This window comes from Puntigrus tetrazona, chromosome 1 (assembly GCF_018831695.1).
Source record: "Puntigrus tetrazona isolate hp1 chromosome 1, ASM1883169v1, whole genome shotgun sequence".
Lineage (NCBI taxonomy): Eukaryota > Metazoa > Chordata > Actinopteri > Cypriniformes > Cyprinidae > Puntigrus > Puntigrus tetrazona.
The window spans coordinates 21865168-21884002 of record NC_056699.1 but is presented as its reverse complement, the minus strand read 5'-3'; the positions used below and the strand labels follow the sequence as shown (position 1 = coordinate 21884002).

Genomic DNA, 18835 nt, shown 5'->3' with positions numbered 1-18835 from the left:
TATTAAGAACATTACCGTCAGTGCAGGACCTTCTTAGTTCGGACAAGGTCTATCCTTCAACACTGAACTGTGTTATTTAGCTATTTGTACATTTGAATCTTTGGAGTTCAACAGGATCCTTTGCCGACTATTTTCAATAGCGAAAATTCCTGCTGATGTTCTCTATGTATATAAACGCCAGATGGCGCTACGTAAACGTCGACTTTTTTAAGAAATCTTGAACCAAAACTCATCGTCATGCCAGCTTTGTCTTTATATGTTGACCCAAAAACATGTTAAAAGGAAGACAGTGATTAGATGTACTTTGGAGGGTGGTGTGAATGCTTTGGACTTTAGCACTTAATCAAACTTTTCAAAATTGATCGGATTAAGCAACATATGGTTTTGTATGCTTAAATTGATCTTCAAAAATGTGACTTTTAAAATTTTTGTCAGCAATAAACTATTAAACTATTTCACCCAAATTGTTGGTTAGGGCAAACTGATACAGATCAGACCAGAAAGAGGTCTGGAGCTCTGTAATATTAAATCAGAAAAACCCTTATTAAGAAGGGTTGTCATCCTAAAGCATTTTAGAAGTGCAAAACTAAATTACCCTTTCTTTATTAAAATATAGGTCAGTATTGACAGGTTTCTGATACCTAAGAATATGAATGAACTTCACTATTAAATTCTTCATATGTACTATCCATGAAAAAATAAATTGGACATCTCTTCACAATGCGCATTCTGTAATACTAATTTAGAAAACAATATCATACTTATTTTTTTTAATGTGATCATGAATAGATTTATGGGAAGAAATAGCTTGGCTTGTTTTCTCAGCTCACAACAAACAGACTTTTTGTTGTAATAATTAATGTTTTGGAATAATTAATGTACTATGTTTCGTTTGGGAATCAGGATCAAAGGAGCTTTTCTCAAAGGAGAATTTTACCGATCTAAAATTATTTTATGAATCTCTCTGCTCTTCATTAATAAGGAAGCTGCTAAAACAACAAATGAAAAAAAAAACAATAAAAAACTATAATTTTGCTGTAGAGGTTACCTTCTGAATTTCTTTAGTCTTGTGTATATTTTTTTTTTCTAAAAATACGTTTGGTGAAATTCTGTGTCTTCTGCATCATATTTCATAATCGTATTTCGTGATGCATCAACAGTTATGTGTTTATATAGGCCAACCGACTAAGATTCTGTCACTTTATTTATGCAGTTACCAGATATTATCTATGAATTATTTATTTTTTTCGTTCCGTTGCAACACAGATCCATCATAGTATTTGCTCACCTGCAGAATACATGAAAATACACGACCAACCAAACGGGTTTTGTCATCTGCGGTGCTGTAAAAGTTTAGCAATCTCAGATTTTTGAACGAATCGTTCCTTGTTCACGAATCAAACTGAATCGGTTCGAGTGGTTCTCAAACCAGCTCACCGTTTTATTGAACAGAGAACAGCGGCTAAAAGCAGCTTTTAAATGTATAAATAAAACATCCTAAAAGTTACCATCTGTACCTGTAATAGCAAGATATCATAAAATAGTAAGTTCTTCCCGTTTTAAATTTTCATTTTAAGCAAGTAAGAGTAACTTTAAAGCAACCGACTCGTTTCCAAATGAACTGTTTGAAAGAACCGATTCGAGGAAATGAATCGGACTTTCCAGCACGAGTTGGGCATTTTACTCACGCTGCTGTGTATCGCTGGGGAGGTGTTGGGTGTCACTTCTTCAAACTCAGTTCGCTTCACACAAAGCCGCGAGCGGTTTACCAGAGCTCGTTTACTCGGAACTCTACATGATTTTCGATAACTCGCACCTCGTGGCGCAAGGAAGTATTAAGAAGGAGAAGACGCAGAAACCGAGGAACGGTCAACGCCGAATGAGTAAAACAAGGAAGAAGAATATCGGTCCGTTGACTGTTTGTTGACACTCGTGAGGAGTTGTCGGGATCTCCCGAGCCCAGCCATGGAAGAAGTGAGACGGAGATTTCTTTCCTGACGCTGCGGTCTTCAAAAATGTGAGTACACCTGCGATTTTACACGTAGGAAATCGCAATATACGAGTCCGACACACGCGCTCGTGCGTTATACAGAGCAGCCAGTACGACGTTGCAGCGCTTAACGTGAGCAAATCTGTCCTCCTCGCGCGTTCACGGTTAGTGATGCGTAACTAGTTTTCTATTGTACTTGTAGGGACACGATGTCGCTGGCCTCCGCCGCGGTCGTGTGGGAATGGCTCAACGAGCACGGGCGCTGGCGGCCGTACAGCCCGGCCGTGTCTCACCACATAGAGGCGGTGATAAGAAGCGATCCCCGCGGCGGCAGTGTCGTGTTAGGCCGAGCTGACAGCCGCCTATCGCCCTACATCATCGATCTGCACTCCATGCATCAGTTCAGACAGGATACCGGTAAGATGAAGATCAGCAGCTGTGTGGCACTACGGTACTATGTACCTGTGGCAGGCCACTTTTACAATCGCTCTTTTTAACGACTTTAAAAAAAAAAATTATATATATAATTTGTGGCCCTGGACCAAAACCAGTTTTAAGCAACACGTGTGTATCTGTAGCAATAGCCTTCAAAAATGACCAATGAATTTGCGTGTCAAAATGACCGATTTGTCTTTTATGCCATTATGATATTATGTTCATGTTCCATGAAGATGTTTTGTACATTTCTTACCGTAAATATATCACAACTTAATTTTTGATTGGTAAAATGTTTTGCTAAATGCTTATTTTGGATAACTTTCTAAGTGATATTTTAAAATTCATTGATTCAACTTTTGACTGGTTTTGTGGTCTTGTCACATTTTAAATACCACTAGTAAAATATAGAGTAGTATTTAATAGTAAACCATTTAATATGTGTTAGTGCTTGCTAATCACTACTCCAACATTGATTAATTAAATATACAGTTGTTATTAATAACAGATTTAATTGTATTATATACAGATTTATATTTATTTTTTATTTATTTATAATAAATTTTGAGTAGTCTCTGCATTCTGAGTCAACTAAGAAGATAAATGTGGTTTGTAACATTTGGGAGTGGATGCTCTCAACCGCAATTGCGATTATATATATCTTACAATTCAGACTTACCCTTTTCTTAAAATAAAAATCGTAAGTTAACATACTTTTTCATGCAATTCTGAAAACTCGGTCGGACTTGTGAGGTGTAACAGTAGAATTGCAAGAAAGACGTCTGAATTGTCACAGATACAGTAACAGCTATCTGTTAGTTTTATGGGTTAATTATTAAAACATCTTGAGAAATAAGTGTCTCAAGTATTGTTAAAAGTACTATCAATATGTTAATATTGCAATCTGATATAATATTCTGATTATTTTGTTGAAAATGCAATAAATTGATAAAGTGAGTGACTTAAAAGCACATAAAAGCACAAGCTCTGTAGCAAACATATTCTTTCAGTCTGTATTCAGCGGTTTTAATGTGTTATTTTTGCACTTTTACCAGCAATTTTTTAACGCTCGTGTATTTATGCACTCATTTGAGTTCTAAAGTGAAGTGTGATATTTATATAAAGTCTACTTTCTGCCTAGGCAGCTGTTGTTTTAAAATGATATATAATGGCAGATGTATGTAAGCCAAGTGACATTTATTTTGCTCTAAACAGGCGATGTATGTTAAACAATATAATATGCAAAGAAGATTTTTGTGTAACTGGACAACACAAATCGAAGGAGTGAGAAAACAGAGGTACAGAAAAAGGCACACATGTCATGCTGTAGTGAACACAGCTTGTTACAAAACTCCACCCATTTTTTTTTCTTATGAAATGCACCAAACATGCTGAAGAAATTACTTTTGTTAACAGAATGCTTTGTAATGCCTGAAACTGAGTTACAAAACATTATCCATGTCTGTTAGTCCGATCTTGCGTGACTGTAGTCCGACTGAACCTCTATTTCTTTAGTTTTACATGTAAAGCGTAAGTCCTGTATGTTTGCAGACCGTAATTAAAGTGACTCACAGCAAATTCTTAGGCCAAAACCACCTATTTATCCTTCTGGATAAAGTGCATTGTTGGTAATCAAGTGCGCAAGGACACTCATAACCACGCAAGTCCGATGTGAATAATGGTTTACGGATGCACACACCCAGGCATCTCCCAAAAATGACCTTTTTGAGAACGCCCAAATAGTTTTGAAACGCAGACTTTTCTCAGGTAATGTTTTGCCACCAAATTAAGATGAGGTTAGTGACATTTGCAACCTTAATCGCTCTGTCAGGACTTGCCTTAAAAACCTGCAAAGTAACTTGCTCAGGCACACGTACACAGAGAGCAGAGTTCCTTAAAGGACTGCACGGGGAAATCAGCACACTTCCATGTGAAAGAATGAAACTATAAAGATTGATTGAGGGGGGAAGAAAAGGGGAGTGGTTGTTATTGTGCAACAGGCTAGTGTATAGTTTCATCAACTCTGGGCCCCTGGGGTGCCGTCAGTTACTCTGCTTTCCATTGCAGTCTGGAGATTAGTATAACACACACACACACACACACACACACACACACACAGGGCAGGATTGTGTTTCTCCTTATCCAGTGACTCTCACATGGTCAGGCTGAAATCATTTCTTTCAGGCTGACCATTCTGTGAATCATTTCTGTTGGTATCACTCCCTCCATAAACACACAGAGACATGCACTACCGGTCAAATAATAATAAAACATTAGTGAAAATGTTTTTGAAAGGAGTGTCTTGTGCTCATCGAGGCTCCTTTTCTATTAGTAAAGTTACAAAATGATATGTTATAAAAAAATTAATATTGTAAAATAAAATGTCATTTTATTTCTGTGTACAAAAAGTCTTTAGTGTCACATGAATTAGTGCTCAATTGTCATTGATGATTCTTTTTAAATGGAGAGAAACTAATATCTTATTTTTCAGGCATCTTCGATGAATAGAAAGTTTAAAATAATGGCATTTATTTTAAATAGAAATCTTTTATAGCATTACTAATAGATTTACTGTTATTTACTGTTTTTATTTAATGCATCCTTTCTGAATAAATGTTTTTTTTTTTATTTTAAAACAGATTTGAATGAGTTATGAAGGTTTCCACAAAAAATGATAAAAAAATATTTTTTTAAATAAGTAGCTGTTTTTAACATTGATAATAGCAAGAAATGTTTCTTGAGCACCAGGTCAGCATATTAAAATGATTTCTGAAGGATCATGTGACACTGAAGACTGACGCTAATGATAATGATGCTAAATTCAGCTTTGCATCACAGTAATGTATTTTATAAACTATAAAATAGAAAACAGTTGTTTTGTTTTAAATTGTCATAATATTCCACAATATCATTTTTGTTCTTATCAAATAAATGCAGCCTTGGTGAGATTTTCGCAAATCTGAATGGTAGTGTAATATAATATGTATTAAAAAGCTTCCTCTTTCTCTAATCCCTCACTATCTTGCTTTTTCTAATCTAAACAATGTCTGAAATTTTGCATACAAGCGCATCCTGTGTTTGTTTGCCTTTATGATGAATCGCTTGTTGTATTTTCTCAATTGTGAGTTGCTTTAGATAAAAGCGTCTCCTAAATGATTGAATGATAGTGCAGTGTAGTTGTTGAGTTTGCTCTCTGCTTGTGTTGCAGTCCTGAAAACCATTTTATAAACAGTTTATGCCTCTTTTTCTTCTCTCTGTCTACACCTCTAATTTCCCTTGAATCATGCTATAAAGGTCATTTGTGTGCTCATTTTTCTTAAGCCCAATGGGTTATGGGAGAGCCCATTTGGTGCTGCCTTAAGGAGGCTGGGGGGGGCCTCCTTAAGGCATTACGAACGTAGTAGAGCGGACATTTTTACACAGACTATATATGCGTTTACACCACATGTGTCCCATTCTAGAATATTGTCTAATATCTCATACTAGAAAATAATACATAAAGGAAGAAATGTTAAAACCCATTAAATCAGTGATCCTATTTGGTCACTACAGTGTAAATAAACTACTAAAAACATGTATCAGAAGTTTTAAAAGAACAATTAGTATTATTTTAGTTTTTTAAATGGAGAGGAATAAAGGTTTTACTTTAAAATGGTCACCATGACGGAGGCACAGAGCCAACTACAATGGAACAGATGGACAGTCCCTGTACACCTGCTGTAGGGCTTTGTGCTGCTGAAAGGGTCCCGGGATCCTTAACCCAGTGTCACAGTTTATGATCTGCTGTAGCAAGGCCTTCTACTCCCCTTCGCATACTAGCACAAGCTTGCACACTTTAAGTGCAGGCAGTATGATTGGCATGTGAAAGTGGACATGGCCATCTGTTGCTGTGCTGCAGTGTTGAGACGAGGCACAGGACAGAAAACTCTATTGAACTGAGGCATGTAGTATTAAATAGCATGATTTCAATTCGTCACGATCGATACTGATGGAATCATTTATTTTACTTACTGATGTATGTGATGAGAGAGGTTTTTTTGTGAGATCAGACTGCAGGAAAAAAACAATAATAAAATAGCGTTCAAAATGTCTGTGTGGGAAAATGACAACGGCCCAGTTTCGGTTTGTAATGCGTTGTGGATAGCCTTGTTGAGAGCCTTTTGGGAGTGTTACGCTGTGTTGCTTAGAGTGCAGGTGGGGCTGAAAATTTAAAATTACATTAATTAGAAGAACAATTATGATTCGTTTACAAAATGTGTCATGCTTCAAGTCATTTTCAAAAGAAATTTTGATGCAAGCGCACATGGAGATACACTACCTTTTAAAAGTGTGGGATTCATCAATTTAAAAAAGAAAAAAATCACTATTTAGTTGGGTTGCATTAAATTAACTTATAATATATATATAATAAATTTGTTACTTTTTTTTTAAAGAAGACTCCTATGTTCATAAAAACTGCTTTTGTTTCTTCAAAGTTTTACTGATCCCGATTTTTTTGAATAGTAGTATGTAATCATCAACCTAAATTTATTCTCTGGCCCCAGAACATAACACTTTTTCTAAAATCAGCCCAAAGATACATAATTTCAGTCCCAGCCTTAAGGCGTATGTGCCGCTCACATACAGTTAAATACCACATACATGTGTTTATCATTAGCTTGACTGTAGAGAAATAACTTTTCTCATACACAGCAACAGAAAAAGCATGGCATTCATCTGTTATACCAAAAGACATTCAGGTACAATAGAGTTAAAAGGGAATGGCTGTGATTGAGGCACAGAGCTGGTAAAGTGAGTTCAGACACAAATGAATGAGGATCAAAGCGTTATTGATGTCTCGCTTTACTCCGCCTAATTTCTGGAACGTGTCTGTATTATTTTTACTCAGGTTAAATAGATCTGCAAAATCATGCAATGTGTAAAACTGACAGATTTTTAAAAAATGTACTATGTGTACTCAGTGTTTTGTACAGTTTGAAGATTTAGCATCTGGTTGTTTTGCTGTTTTTGTTGCTTCTAAAAATTTCGTTTTCCTCTTGTGCTAAGGTTTACGCCTGAGTGGGTCTTTTGTGTTCAGCGGCTCTTTGCTTTGGGTGTCCTGGCACTTTGTCATGAGTTCTTAAATGTATTTTGTGAATTAACTAAATGGATTTAGCATGTTTTGGCCTAGTTAGATTGAAGAGTTCTTACCCTAAACCCTCCATATCCTGATCTTATCTAAAAAGAGTGTAAAATAATTCCAGTTTTGATGAATGGGTTTAAATGTAAACATGCACAAAACACAACAATAGGCATTCACTGGATATAATGGGCAATTGAATGGTTACATTGAAGACATTGTGTAGTTATTATCCCTCTGTTAAGTCCTATAATACCACTTGGGTGTCTTTGATGCAGTATTGTTCTGATACTTAGAAAAGCTGTATAATTAGGGCTACTTATGATCAAATGACATCCGTAACATGTTGACATCAATTACTCACCCTCATGCTGTCCCAGATGTTCATGAATTTTTTTCTTTCAATGAGCACATGTACAAATAACTGGTTCTTTTTTACTGTAATTGTTTATTAACCCTACCGTTTTACCTCCTCAGGTACGTTAAGACCAGTGCGACGCAGTTTCTATGACCCCACCTCAGCCCCAGGCCAAGGTTGGATATGGGAGTGGGAAAATGACGCAGGTTCCTGGACAACCTATGACATGGAGGTGATCATTGCCTTGCAAGCGGCATGGGACCGACAGCAACCCTGGCTAGACCTGACATCGATCGGCTTTTGCTACTTCGTGGACTTCCAGACCATGACCCAGATTAACAGACAAACGCAGCGGCAGCGGCGCATCCAGAGGCGCTCAGACATGGTTTACCCACTAGTCTCTGGGTCGCTGCCTAAAACCTCACAGGCTTGGGGTACAGGCTCAGGGTCTGGAGGCATTGCTAAGGGACTAGCATCAGGTGGGGGCTCGACCGGGGCACTTCTCGGGGTAGGTGTATCTGGATCTACCTTGAGTAGAAAAGGAAGTTCTGTTTACCCAAATGGGGCGCTTTCGGTATCATCTCTCGCTCCTCCTGGACAGCCATGTGCCTGCCAGCAGTGCATTCTGGTGTTGAGTGTTAAGGCAAATGGCACCTCAACACAGACACTGGGACGTGCAACAAAGCCAAACAGTCCTAAATCCAATTTTGGGACACTTCCATCCTCCTCTGCTTCCATGTCTGTTTTAAACTCTTATTCTCATACACTACCGCATGGCACGTCTTTAAAGTGCTCGCAAACGGAAGAAGCCAAGAAATCTGCTTTTGAACAGTCATTGTCTCTTCTCACATCGGACACTGCCAATCTCTCAGTCTCCTCCAGCCGTCCGACACCTCCCACTCTGCCATCGCCGAATAAGCAGCCTTCATCCGCCCCAAGCTCTTCGTCTTCTGCAACATTTGTGCCAACTGCCATGCTCATTAATACATCAACCGGTCCCTCATCATCCACAGATTTGACATCATCTTCAACATCGTTGCCTTCTCAACGCTCTGCCGCCTGTGCTGCCCCTCTGCCAACTCGTGCCAGTCTGACAGGGCTTAGTCGGCCTGCTTTGCAGAAAATTGCCATGGCACAGTCACGGGCCCTTATTGCCTCTGGGTGAGAAAAGCCATTTTACACTTTTCTTTCAATTTCCCACAGTACACATTATAGTTTATTTCATTATGCACGATTTAAATTTATAATATAAAGTATCATTCAGAAGGTTCGGATAAGTTTTTGGGAAAAAAAAATTATACTTTAAACAAGAATGGATTAAACTGACCAAAGTGACAATAAAGACATTTACAAATGCTCTGCTGAAAAATAAAATAAAATCATAGTTTCAGAAAACAACAAAAAAAAAACACAAAAGAGCACAACAATTTTCAATAATAAGGTGGAAAAATATGTTTTTATAAATAAGAAGAAATGTCATCATGCATGAAATCACATCAAATTATCATATTAAAATGATTTCTTAAAGGGTCATGTGATTCTGAAGACTGGCGTATTGATGCTGAAAATTCAGCTTTACATTTGAATATATATTTAAATTAAATTTCATATAACATTTTCTAATAATATTTCACAATATTTCTGTTTTTACTATATTCTTTCAAAACATTTAAAAATTGTTCTGACCTTAGAATTATTGCATATGGTAACAGTATTGTATATTTCAATTATTATAATGTCTCTCACTAATATTATGCAAAATTCGAACCAGATCCAGTTTGAAGGCAGAGGGTCGCATTTATTTTTTTAACTCACAAAAACTTGTGTACAAGGACCTTTAACTTTGTCGTCTAAAATCACTAGTATATATAGTACACTGTTAATAGGTGCGAGTTCAGCTGATGTATTTTACCCCTCCTCTGTGTGGGAGTGTGTTTCTCACGTTTCTCACACTGCTAAATCATCCATGTCTGCTCTGTTTGATGACCATCTGGGGACAGAATGGTCTTATTCGTTCCCTCCCCACCCCCTATATGTCTATAGTTGTTTCTCTGGGTTTTCCCGCAGCTCTCAGTCATGATTTCATGTTCACACTGGGTTTCTGCAGCAACCTTTGTTGACAAGACATGGGCTGGTCTGCATTAGCAACACAATGCTCTCTCACTGAAGCATTTGACATAGTAGAGTGTGTGTGCATGTCTACGTTAGGAAGGCTTTGCAGTAAAGAGCAAAAGGTTTTGACGTTGACTGTTGTAACGATTGTGTCCCAGTGTTTCCTGAAGCATTAGCAAACATGACATTTAGTGATAGGGTTTTGGGATGTAGCTTGATTGGTTTGAAGTTTGAGAATGTGTGTAAATAAAGCCAGCAATAGATTTTGAAGTATTTTTTATTCTTTTGTGGCTAATTACGATGCTAGTTGATGTATTATTAAAATCGTACCAAGGTGTGAGAACATCAGTCTGGTGATCTTTTTTTAATGTATGTTCTGTTTAAGGCGTAAAGCCATCTGGAGGCATAGAGCAGCAGTTGTTGAGCATGTGTGTGTGAGAGAAAACAAAGCAACAGTTCTGTTGTAAAGGCAGGATCAAGGGTCAGTGAAGGTCAAAAGCTTGCCCATTGGCTTTACCCAAACAGTCATCCACCCTACAATGTCAGGCACTTATGTTGTTTCAATGGAAAACAAAACATATAAATAACAACTACTGCAGCAGAGTTTATGATCGGCCAAAAATTTATTAGACAATTCTAATCTGTTGAATGTGTCGTCATTTTGAACAAACCTGCAACTAGTGCTTCTTTTACCACTTAACCACTTCAGCATATTTGGTTCAGTTTTCACTTTCGTGTGAATAACATCATGCTGCAAATATAGTTTGGGCAGTTAACAAATTAACCAGTGTCAAAATCCTGTTACTGTAGTGCCTTTTTTTATTAAATATTACGGTGAAGTCGTTGGTTTCAGATTCACCTGTCCCTAAACGTCATTTTTTCTATGTCATCTGACATTGTATCCTTTGTTAGCATCAGCAAATTATTGTTATTTGAGTTTCGGAAGGAAGGGACCATGACAATGAGGAAATGTAACCATAAACGGAGGCATTGCTATTCAGGTCAGATATGCACCTGTTCACAATAAAATAACAGAAAATGGCTAAATAGGCTGTTATACCTGAAATGTAGCATTTCAGATGTAATTCCAAATAATTCACTATACATTAAGAATTTCATCTAGAATATGCTTTTGCGGAGCAAAATGTTCTCCCTGATTTCTTTTAATTTGATGACTGGTCATTGTGAGATGCGATTCATGTCCTTATGACTTAGTAGTGAACCATTGACTGTTAAACTCTAAAAGATTTGACGTTTTCTGACAGCAGACTTTTAAATTGTGTGCATTTGAGAGTGTATATGATAAACGGCTTCTACATTTCTTGAATGTTTCTCCAAATGTATTTATGTAAAGACAGCTTTTTTATATCTAGAAACAGACTGCAGTAAAAGGAGATAAGAAATTAGGATTTGAGAAAAAGTGGCATAAAAGACCAGTGAGTGCGTAAAGAGGGAAGTAAAAGGTCTGTACACTTGATAGTTGCTTTCTGGGTTTTTTGACAACAAAACCTGCTGTGAGATGCTTTTGGTATTTTGTTCCTTATTCTTCAACACAGAATCTGACCAAAAAGTGTATTATATAATAATAAATAGTCACTTGACTCTTAACTGTAAGTGCATTTTGACACTTTGGTTAAGTATCATATAACTGTTGATGTCGGAGTCAGAACAATGCTTTATGTGCACGTTAGTCGTTGAACGAGAACTGCATGTTGTATTCTAGAAATTCAATAGTCTGCTGGGAAAGTTCTTTGTAATGAAGAAGTTGGTAGAATATCTTTCTCCTAGTTTAACACAGGTTTTTGCAGGGTGGCAATCAATAAGGCAATATTGCCATTTACTAAGTTGGAGCATCAACCAGATACCAGTTACTTGCGTTGTACATTGTCAAATGTGTAGTGTTGCAACAATATCAGTATTTTACACACACAGTATATGGCAACCCTAATCTAAAAAATCCTCAGTTTCAAGAGGGATCTGTTGCTTTGGTGAGAGTTACATTTTAGTAAAATATTAGAACATGAAGTAAGACAGCACTCAGTGTGTCTCATGGCCTTATAGAGCTTCTTTTTCTTTCTCCCCCTCTCTCTCTTTCTTAGGGTACCCACAGTACCAGTGAAGAATCTTAACGGCTCCAGCCCTATCCACCCGGCTTTAGCTGGTAGGAAAATAAGTCTCATTCCTGATACATTTTCAGTAATGATAAACTAGCTGTACAGTACATAATTCTAGATTATACTTTCTAATCAGTTAAACATATGCATTATGGTGCTTTGCAGGTATTACGGGTATTCTGATGAGCGCAGCAGGACTACCTGTATGTTTGACCCGTCCACCAAAACTAGTCCTGCATCCCCCACCTGTCAGCAAGAGTGACATAAGACCAATTCCTGGCATTGGGAACTGTTGCCGCAAGACCACCAAAAAACAAGCACGCAAAGGTTAGAATGCACGGGTCTTTTCTTGCTTGGTATAACAGATTTTTATTTAAAGAAACCACTGCCAAGTCATTACCAGCTGTGGCCCTCGATTGCCCTTCAGCACATTCTTATACACAACCAATGAAATTTTAAATCTCTACATACTAAACATAAGCGATTTGTTTTCCAGGTAGAACACCTGAGGAAGTGGTAAAAAGGTACTTACAGAAGGTCAGGAATCCCCCAGAAGAAGTAAGACATCATTGTTACTTTGTTTCCTTTAATCGTTATGTAATCTAAACCTGGCAGCAAATCCGAGCTGGCAGTAAAGTGTACACACAGGTCAAGTAGCGTTGTAGATCTGTATTAAGGAATCCTCTGGAAAACATGAAGAGACTTGAAAAGTTGTGGTCTTTTTTTGATTATTTTAGAAGGAACTTATTTGTTTTCTGTGGCTATATTCTATAGTTTACAAAATGAACAGGGAATTCTCCATGGAGACGAGCATATATGTGCATATAGTAACATGCAACTAACCATGTAATTGTGCCTAGACTGTAACACACACACACACACACACACACATAAATTTCATGTTGTTTTTTAGCACATCAAAATCACTACCGATGAAGCAGAGTGTTTAAAGCAGATTACACTTCTAAAAAAAATCCCATACATAATTCATTGATTAATACGAATTGATATAAAATTCAACAAAACTGTACAGGTAGAAAAATTTTCAATATCACATAAATTAATAACTCAAATTAATTAACAAATGATACAACTACTATAAGTCTTACTTAGACACATACAATACACTCAAAATATTACCTACTATATTGCAATTTCAACTGCATAACTGTTGTCTTGTTGAAAAGTGGAAAATAAATTATCTCTCAGCAATATATTAAAAGGTGTGTGTGTGTGTGTGTGTGTGTATATATATATATATATATATATATATATATATAAGACATTGCTCTGACCCTCCTTAGACAGCAAGAATACTACTACAGTGAAGGCACAGAAATGCAGAACATTGTAAAAATTTCTGTGCCTTGACTGTGGTAGTATTCTTGCCGTCTATGGAGGGTCAGAGCTCTCGGAAAGCATCAAAAGTATTTTCATTTGTGTTCCAAAGACGAACAAAGGTCTTGCGGGTTTGGTAAAACACGAGGGTGAGTAATTAATGATACAGTTTTCATTTTTGGGTAAACTGTTCCTTACTGAAAAGACAAGGCTAAGGCCTTAATATCACTGGCTAGATGTAAATGTTACAGCTTATTGGCTATGATGCAAAAGAAAAAAAAAAAAAAGAAAACTTATATCAGTATTCTGTTTTTCCTTTCAGGATTGTACTATCTGTATGGAGGCTCTGGGGGGGCCCTCGGGGTATAAGGGTCCAGGTGTAGCAAGTGTTTCTCGTGCTGAGTCGGTTGGAAGACTGGCAGAGTGTGGACATCTTTATCACCTGCAGTGCCTAGTGGCCATGTACAACAATGGCAACAAAGACGGTAGCCTGCAGTGTCCCACATGCAAGACAATATATGGAGTAAAGACAGGCAACCAGCCCCCCGGTAAGATGGAGTACCATGTCATCCCGCACTCACTTCCAGGACACCCAGACTGCAAAACCATTCGCATCATCTACAACATACCCCCCGGGATACAGGTATAACTATATCATATGATTTATGAAGTTGTGTTCTACTAAAGATGCTTATATTTTAGTCCATTTCCACGCATCTTGGTTGCATTTACACTTGGACTCCACACAATCATTATATTTAACAGAAAATCTTCTCTCCTGTCTCTCACAAGGGTCCTGAGCATCCAGATCCAGGGAAGCCTTTTACTTCAAGAGGATTTCCACGTCACTGCTATCTTCCAGACAATGAAAAAGGACGCAAGGTTTGCCCACTTACTGTAAAGTGCTTGTTCGAAACTAATATAAAGTTATTTGTTTTTAGTTTTTTTTTTTTAAGTCGGTAACACTTTATTTTAATAGTCCTCTTGAGATTTTCTACTAACCACAAGTAACTCTGTCAACTAATTCTTGTTAATTTGCAAGTACATGTGCACTAGTTCTCAGAGTTGATTGTTAGGGTGTGTTTAGGGTTATTAGAATAAGTGGTCATGTACTTGCAAAGTTTCTCATAGTATGTTGTTGGCTCATTAAAATAAAGTGTTGGAAGATATTAAGCATTTATAGATATTAACTAATGCTCTAATGACTGCTAGTTGGGATGTAGTTGCAAAGTTACTTACTGTTAATAGAATATGTAAAGTGGACTGTTGAAATAAAGTGTTACCGTTAAGTCTTTTACGTTGACTAAAACTGAAGTTATTTGCTCAAAAATACAGTAAAAACTGTAAAATTGTAAAATAGCACAATTTTAAATGACTATTTCTACTTTATATACAGTACATTAAAATATTAATTTTAATATATATGATTTCATTTGTTTTTATTTTTCTTCAGAAATGGTTCTAATACGTATGCTAATTTTGTTCAAAGAACAGCATTTGTTTCAAATAAAAATCTTTTTGTGTCAGTGTAAATGTTCTCAGTTTTGTTAAATTTAATGCATACCTGCCAAAAAAATTATTATTTCCACTATATCTCTAAGGTTAAACTTCATGTATATTTACAAAAAAAGTATGAGCAAAATTGGTCCAGCACAACTATCCACCAAACGTACCAAAAATTAACACATTTTAACTATAATTATTGAAATAAATACCAATATGTTTTCCGGTTCTTAGGCGTTAAGGCTGTTATTGGTGGCGTGGGATCGAAGGCTGATCTTCTCAGTGGGCACCTCCAGCACCACAGGAGAATCAGACACTGTCATCTGGAATGAGATCCATCACAAGACAGAATTTGGCTCCAATCTAACTGGACATGGCTATCCAGATTCTGGCTATACTGACAATGTGGTAGAGGAGCTCAAAGCCCAGGGCATCACTGAAGATGAGGAACAGCAACTGTGAAGAGGACAGGATGTGCTCGATGGCAGTGGGGAAAAAAAAAAGATAATGCTACTAGATCTCTATTTCTAGGAGTGCAACTGAGTTCAGAGATATGTGTGAATTCATATGACTCTTGATATATAACAATGTGACCAATCGGTACGAATAAGTATCCTGACCTCAACGCAAATTAGGGCACAGAATAACGAAACTAACGCGAGAACGATATTTGGTTAAAGGTGAAAGATGGGTTTGAAAGAAGAAGGAAAAGGAAAGTGTGAAAAGCAAGAATGGGAGGTGGAGGGGACTTGAGATAGAAAAATGTGGGAATAGGAAGACTAAGAAAATGCAGGTTATTAAAGCAGAGACGTGTTTTATCTGCTTGAGCGACGTTGCCGTGAGAGTTTGTGTAAGTTGTGTTAAACAGTTGTGTGAGTGTATTTAGTCAACTCCGGTACCTCCTAACTGGATTTCTGTTTTTTCAGTTTACTAGAATTCTGAAGTATAGTTTAGTGCAAATGAATGCTTGTATTATAATTTGTATTATCATACAACGTCACTCCTTTTTTTGTGTATTGAGAATTTATACTATTTTTGTACGGATGATAACATGCGCATACGATTCAGAGTTTTGATTAATCCAAAAATAAGCAGCAATTTTTTTTTTTAAACCTTGAATTCATTTATGCTGGTTTATAGGAAGCATGATAAAACTAACTGTTCTTCCTCAGATAAAATACGACTTAAAAGTTGTCTCTAATGCATCTAACAGTTATAGATTGTACAAGATCACATTTTCACGGTACAGGAAACCAATTTAGTGGTTTTAGATAGGAAGTGCTGCTTTACTTCACATTCAGCATTAAGTATGCTGATCTTTATTAAAAGCATTTATAAGCAAATGAATTTAGACGAGAGAAGGAATAGAAAGCACTTCGTTGCTAGAAAGATGGGTAGTTTATTGATCCCTGAAGGTCAGTTTAGTAATAGTTTGCCAAAATGAATTTTGCAAACTGTTATAGCTCTTCAGCTGTTCTTTACTGTCCTTATATCTCGTTTTAGGCCAGTCTGTATGTTAGGTCAGTTATTGACCTGTTTTATAACGATCCACGTTTAAGAACATGCCGTTGTTTGTGTATGTTTGCATGTGTGAGCCCGTGCAACATGTGTACGTTTGCATTTGTGCTTGATTAAATGTAAGAGTGTATGCTGTGCATCCACAACACAGAGGTACGGTGTTACTCATCTGCATAATTGTCTTCATGCATTTATTTTGTATTTCTCTTTTTTTATTATTGTTTTTTTGTATTTTCCTAGTTTACTGTATTTTAAGAATGTTTCATGCTGAGAAATGTTATACGTAGTTAATTTTTTTTTTTCTGTCTATACAACAAATGCTATTTTTGTTCATAAGAAGTTGGGGTGGGGATAGCTTTGACCAACTGCATTATGTAGAGGTTTGCAATCTGTTAAGCATTAAGATAAAATGATCAAATAAAAATTTGTAATTTTGTGAGGGGGAAACTTTTTGATAAGCGGAGAATCGAGCATGATGGTACCTGTATATGAAAATGAAAAATAAAAGAATAAGCGAAATCAAATGCTTTCGCCTTCATTGCATCATCATTAATTTGTTACGGTGAGCTGTGGTAAAAAAATATTAAAGTGCATTTAGAAAACACTTTTTTTTTGTGCAGCTGTTATGTTATGGCCTTATGTTGAAATACTGTTTTTCAAATACATTTTACATTACATGCATTACATCTCCAAATCTAAGTGCACTAAGAAAAGCTGGTAAAACCTTCTTGTTAACTATTAATTACAACCTTTCCCTCAATAAATTGCTGCTTATTAATAGTACTGTAGTTAACTTTAGGTATTAGGGATGTAGAATAAGGCATTAATATGTGCTTAATATAATATTAATGTGCACGTATAAATTACTTAATATTCTAGTAATACATGCTAATCAAAAGCCCAATTTTTTGCCATTATAGTAAATTCCCATTCATAGCAAACTTATGAAAGTGGAGTAACTCTGAGGAGAATAGGGTTTCTCATATGGTTCTACACTATTGGACAAAGGTGCTGTTTATCAATTAAAGCATAAATGTATAGGCCTATAAAATGCGAGTTGATCTAACGCGTAAGGCAAAAAACTGAAAGTAGTGAAGTAGCCTACCCTGTATGTCCAAAAAAGAAAAAAGGGGGTCCTAACCAAGCTTCAATATGTGATGAGTTGGAACTGAGAACGTGTTGTATATTATGGCACTTAAAGTGAAGAACGACACTCACGCCATTGACCATGCATTGACTTTTTTTTCCACCAGACGGAGCTGTTCAGTCAGTTCTGAAACTGCGCGTGTGTTCAAAAATGTAATTGATGAATTCATTCTCTCTCTGTAATTATAAGCAAGAAGTCCTGGCATTTCACTGATTCTTGACACGTGGGACAAAACGTGTAAAAATGCTAACTCATCATTAAAGTAAAACAATTAAAAAAGGGGAGAAAATCTCACGATGAAAGAAATGTATTTTGTTTTTGTTTTATACATGTTGGCCACAATTATTGGCACCCCTAGAGGTTTTTATGAGTAAAATATCTCTGAAGTATATCCCCATTCATTTTCACAAAATTTAGCACACCAGGGTGACTATAAACATGACAGCCCTGGCTGACCAGTTTCACAGAAAAATAAATAGGAGGGAAACAAAGCTTAAATTCCCGTAATTATCCATCACAATGAGAAAAAAAAACAAAGAATATATTTCTGATGTGCAACAAAAGATAATTAAGAGCAGAAAAAAATCCTGTTTACACCATCAGGGCAATAAAGAACTTCCAATCAACATAAAATGTTACAAACCTGGCTGGAAGTGTCTGTATCTGTATGTGTCTGTATTGTCCTAATGCATGCTGAGAAGAACAGTTTGAGTGGCCAAAGACTCTCCAAGGAGCACAGCTAGAGAATTGCAGAAAATAGTCAGAAAACCTTTAAAAAATTGTCAAACAGCCCCTACATCACCACATGTTGTTTGGGAGGGTTTCGAGAAAAATTGTCCTACCTCATCCAAAAACAATTTTCAGCACACAGTTATCAGACACGACTGGAACTTTAAATGGCACTGGCTTCTGCGGTCAGATGAAACTAAAGAATGCTATTTTTAGCAGCAAACACTCAAGATGGGTTTGGTGAACATGTGATGAGCACCCTGAAGATTCATCAGCGTCACCCTAGAAACGGACGAGGAGCACCTGGACATCTTGTTTAGCTACATGCCATCATGGATTCTATCAAATACCAACAGATAAAAAATCAATAAGTGACTGATTCCTTTAGAAATCTGGGCCATGGCTGGATTTTCCATTGGGACAATAATCCAAAACAAACATCAAAATCAATACGCAAATGGGTCACTGTGCA

General features: G+C 36.7%; 1 protein-coding gene across 1 annotated transcript; it reads left to right on the top strand.

Moving 5' to 3' along the window:
- The first annotated feature begins 1649 nt into the window (after positions 1-1649).
- On the top strand, positions 1650-17011 carry dtx4b (deltex 4, E3 ubiquitin ligase b). Its single transcript, XM_043248080.1, has 9 exons — positions 1650-2017; positions 2193-2407; positions 8022-9063; positions 12114-12175; positions 12294-12455; positions 12625-12686; positions 13789-14109; positions 14259-14348; positions 15204-17011. Coding segments are annotated over exons 1-9 (2184 nt in total). The 5' UTR covers positions 1650-2015; the 3' UTR covers positions 15432-17011.
- Positions 17012-18835: the final 1824 nt, after the last annotated feature.

Bases quoted from the DNA above. Each gene is read 5' to 3' on its own strand.
- dtx4b (XM_043248080.1), top strand. The intron at 12,176-12,293 runs GTAGGAAAATAA...GGTGCTTTGCAG, and splicing joins TATCCACCCGGCTTTAGCTG to GTATTACGGGTATTCTGATG. The intron at 14,110-14,258 runs GTATAACTATAT...GTCTCTCACAAG, and splicing joins ACATACCCCCCGGGATACAG to GGTCCTGAGCATCCAGATCC.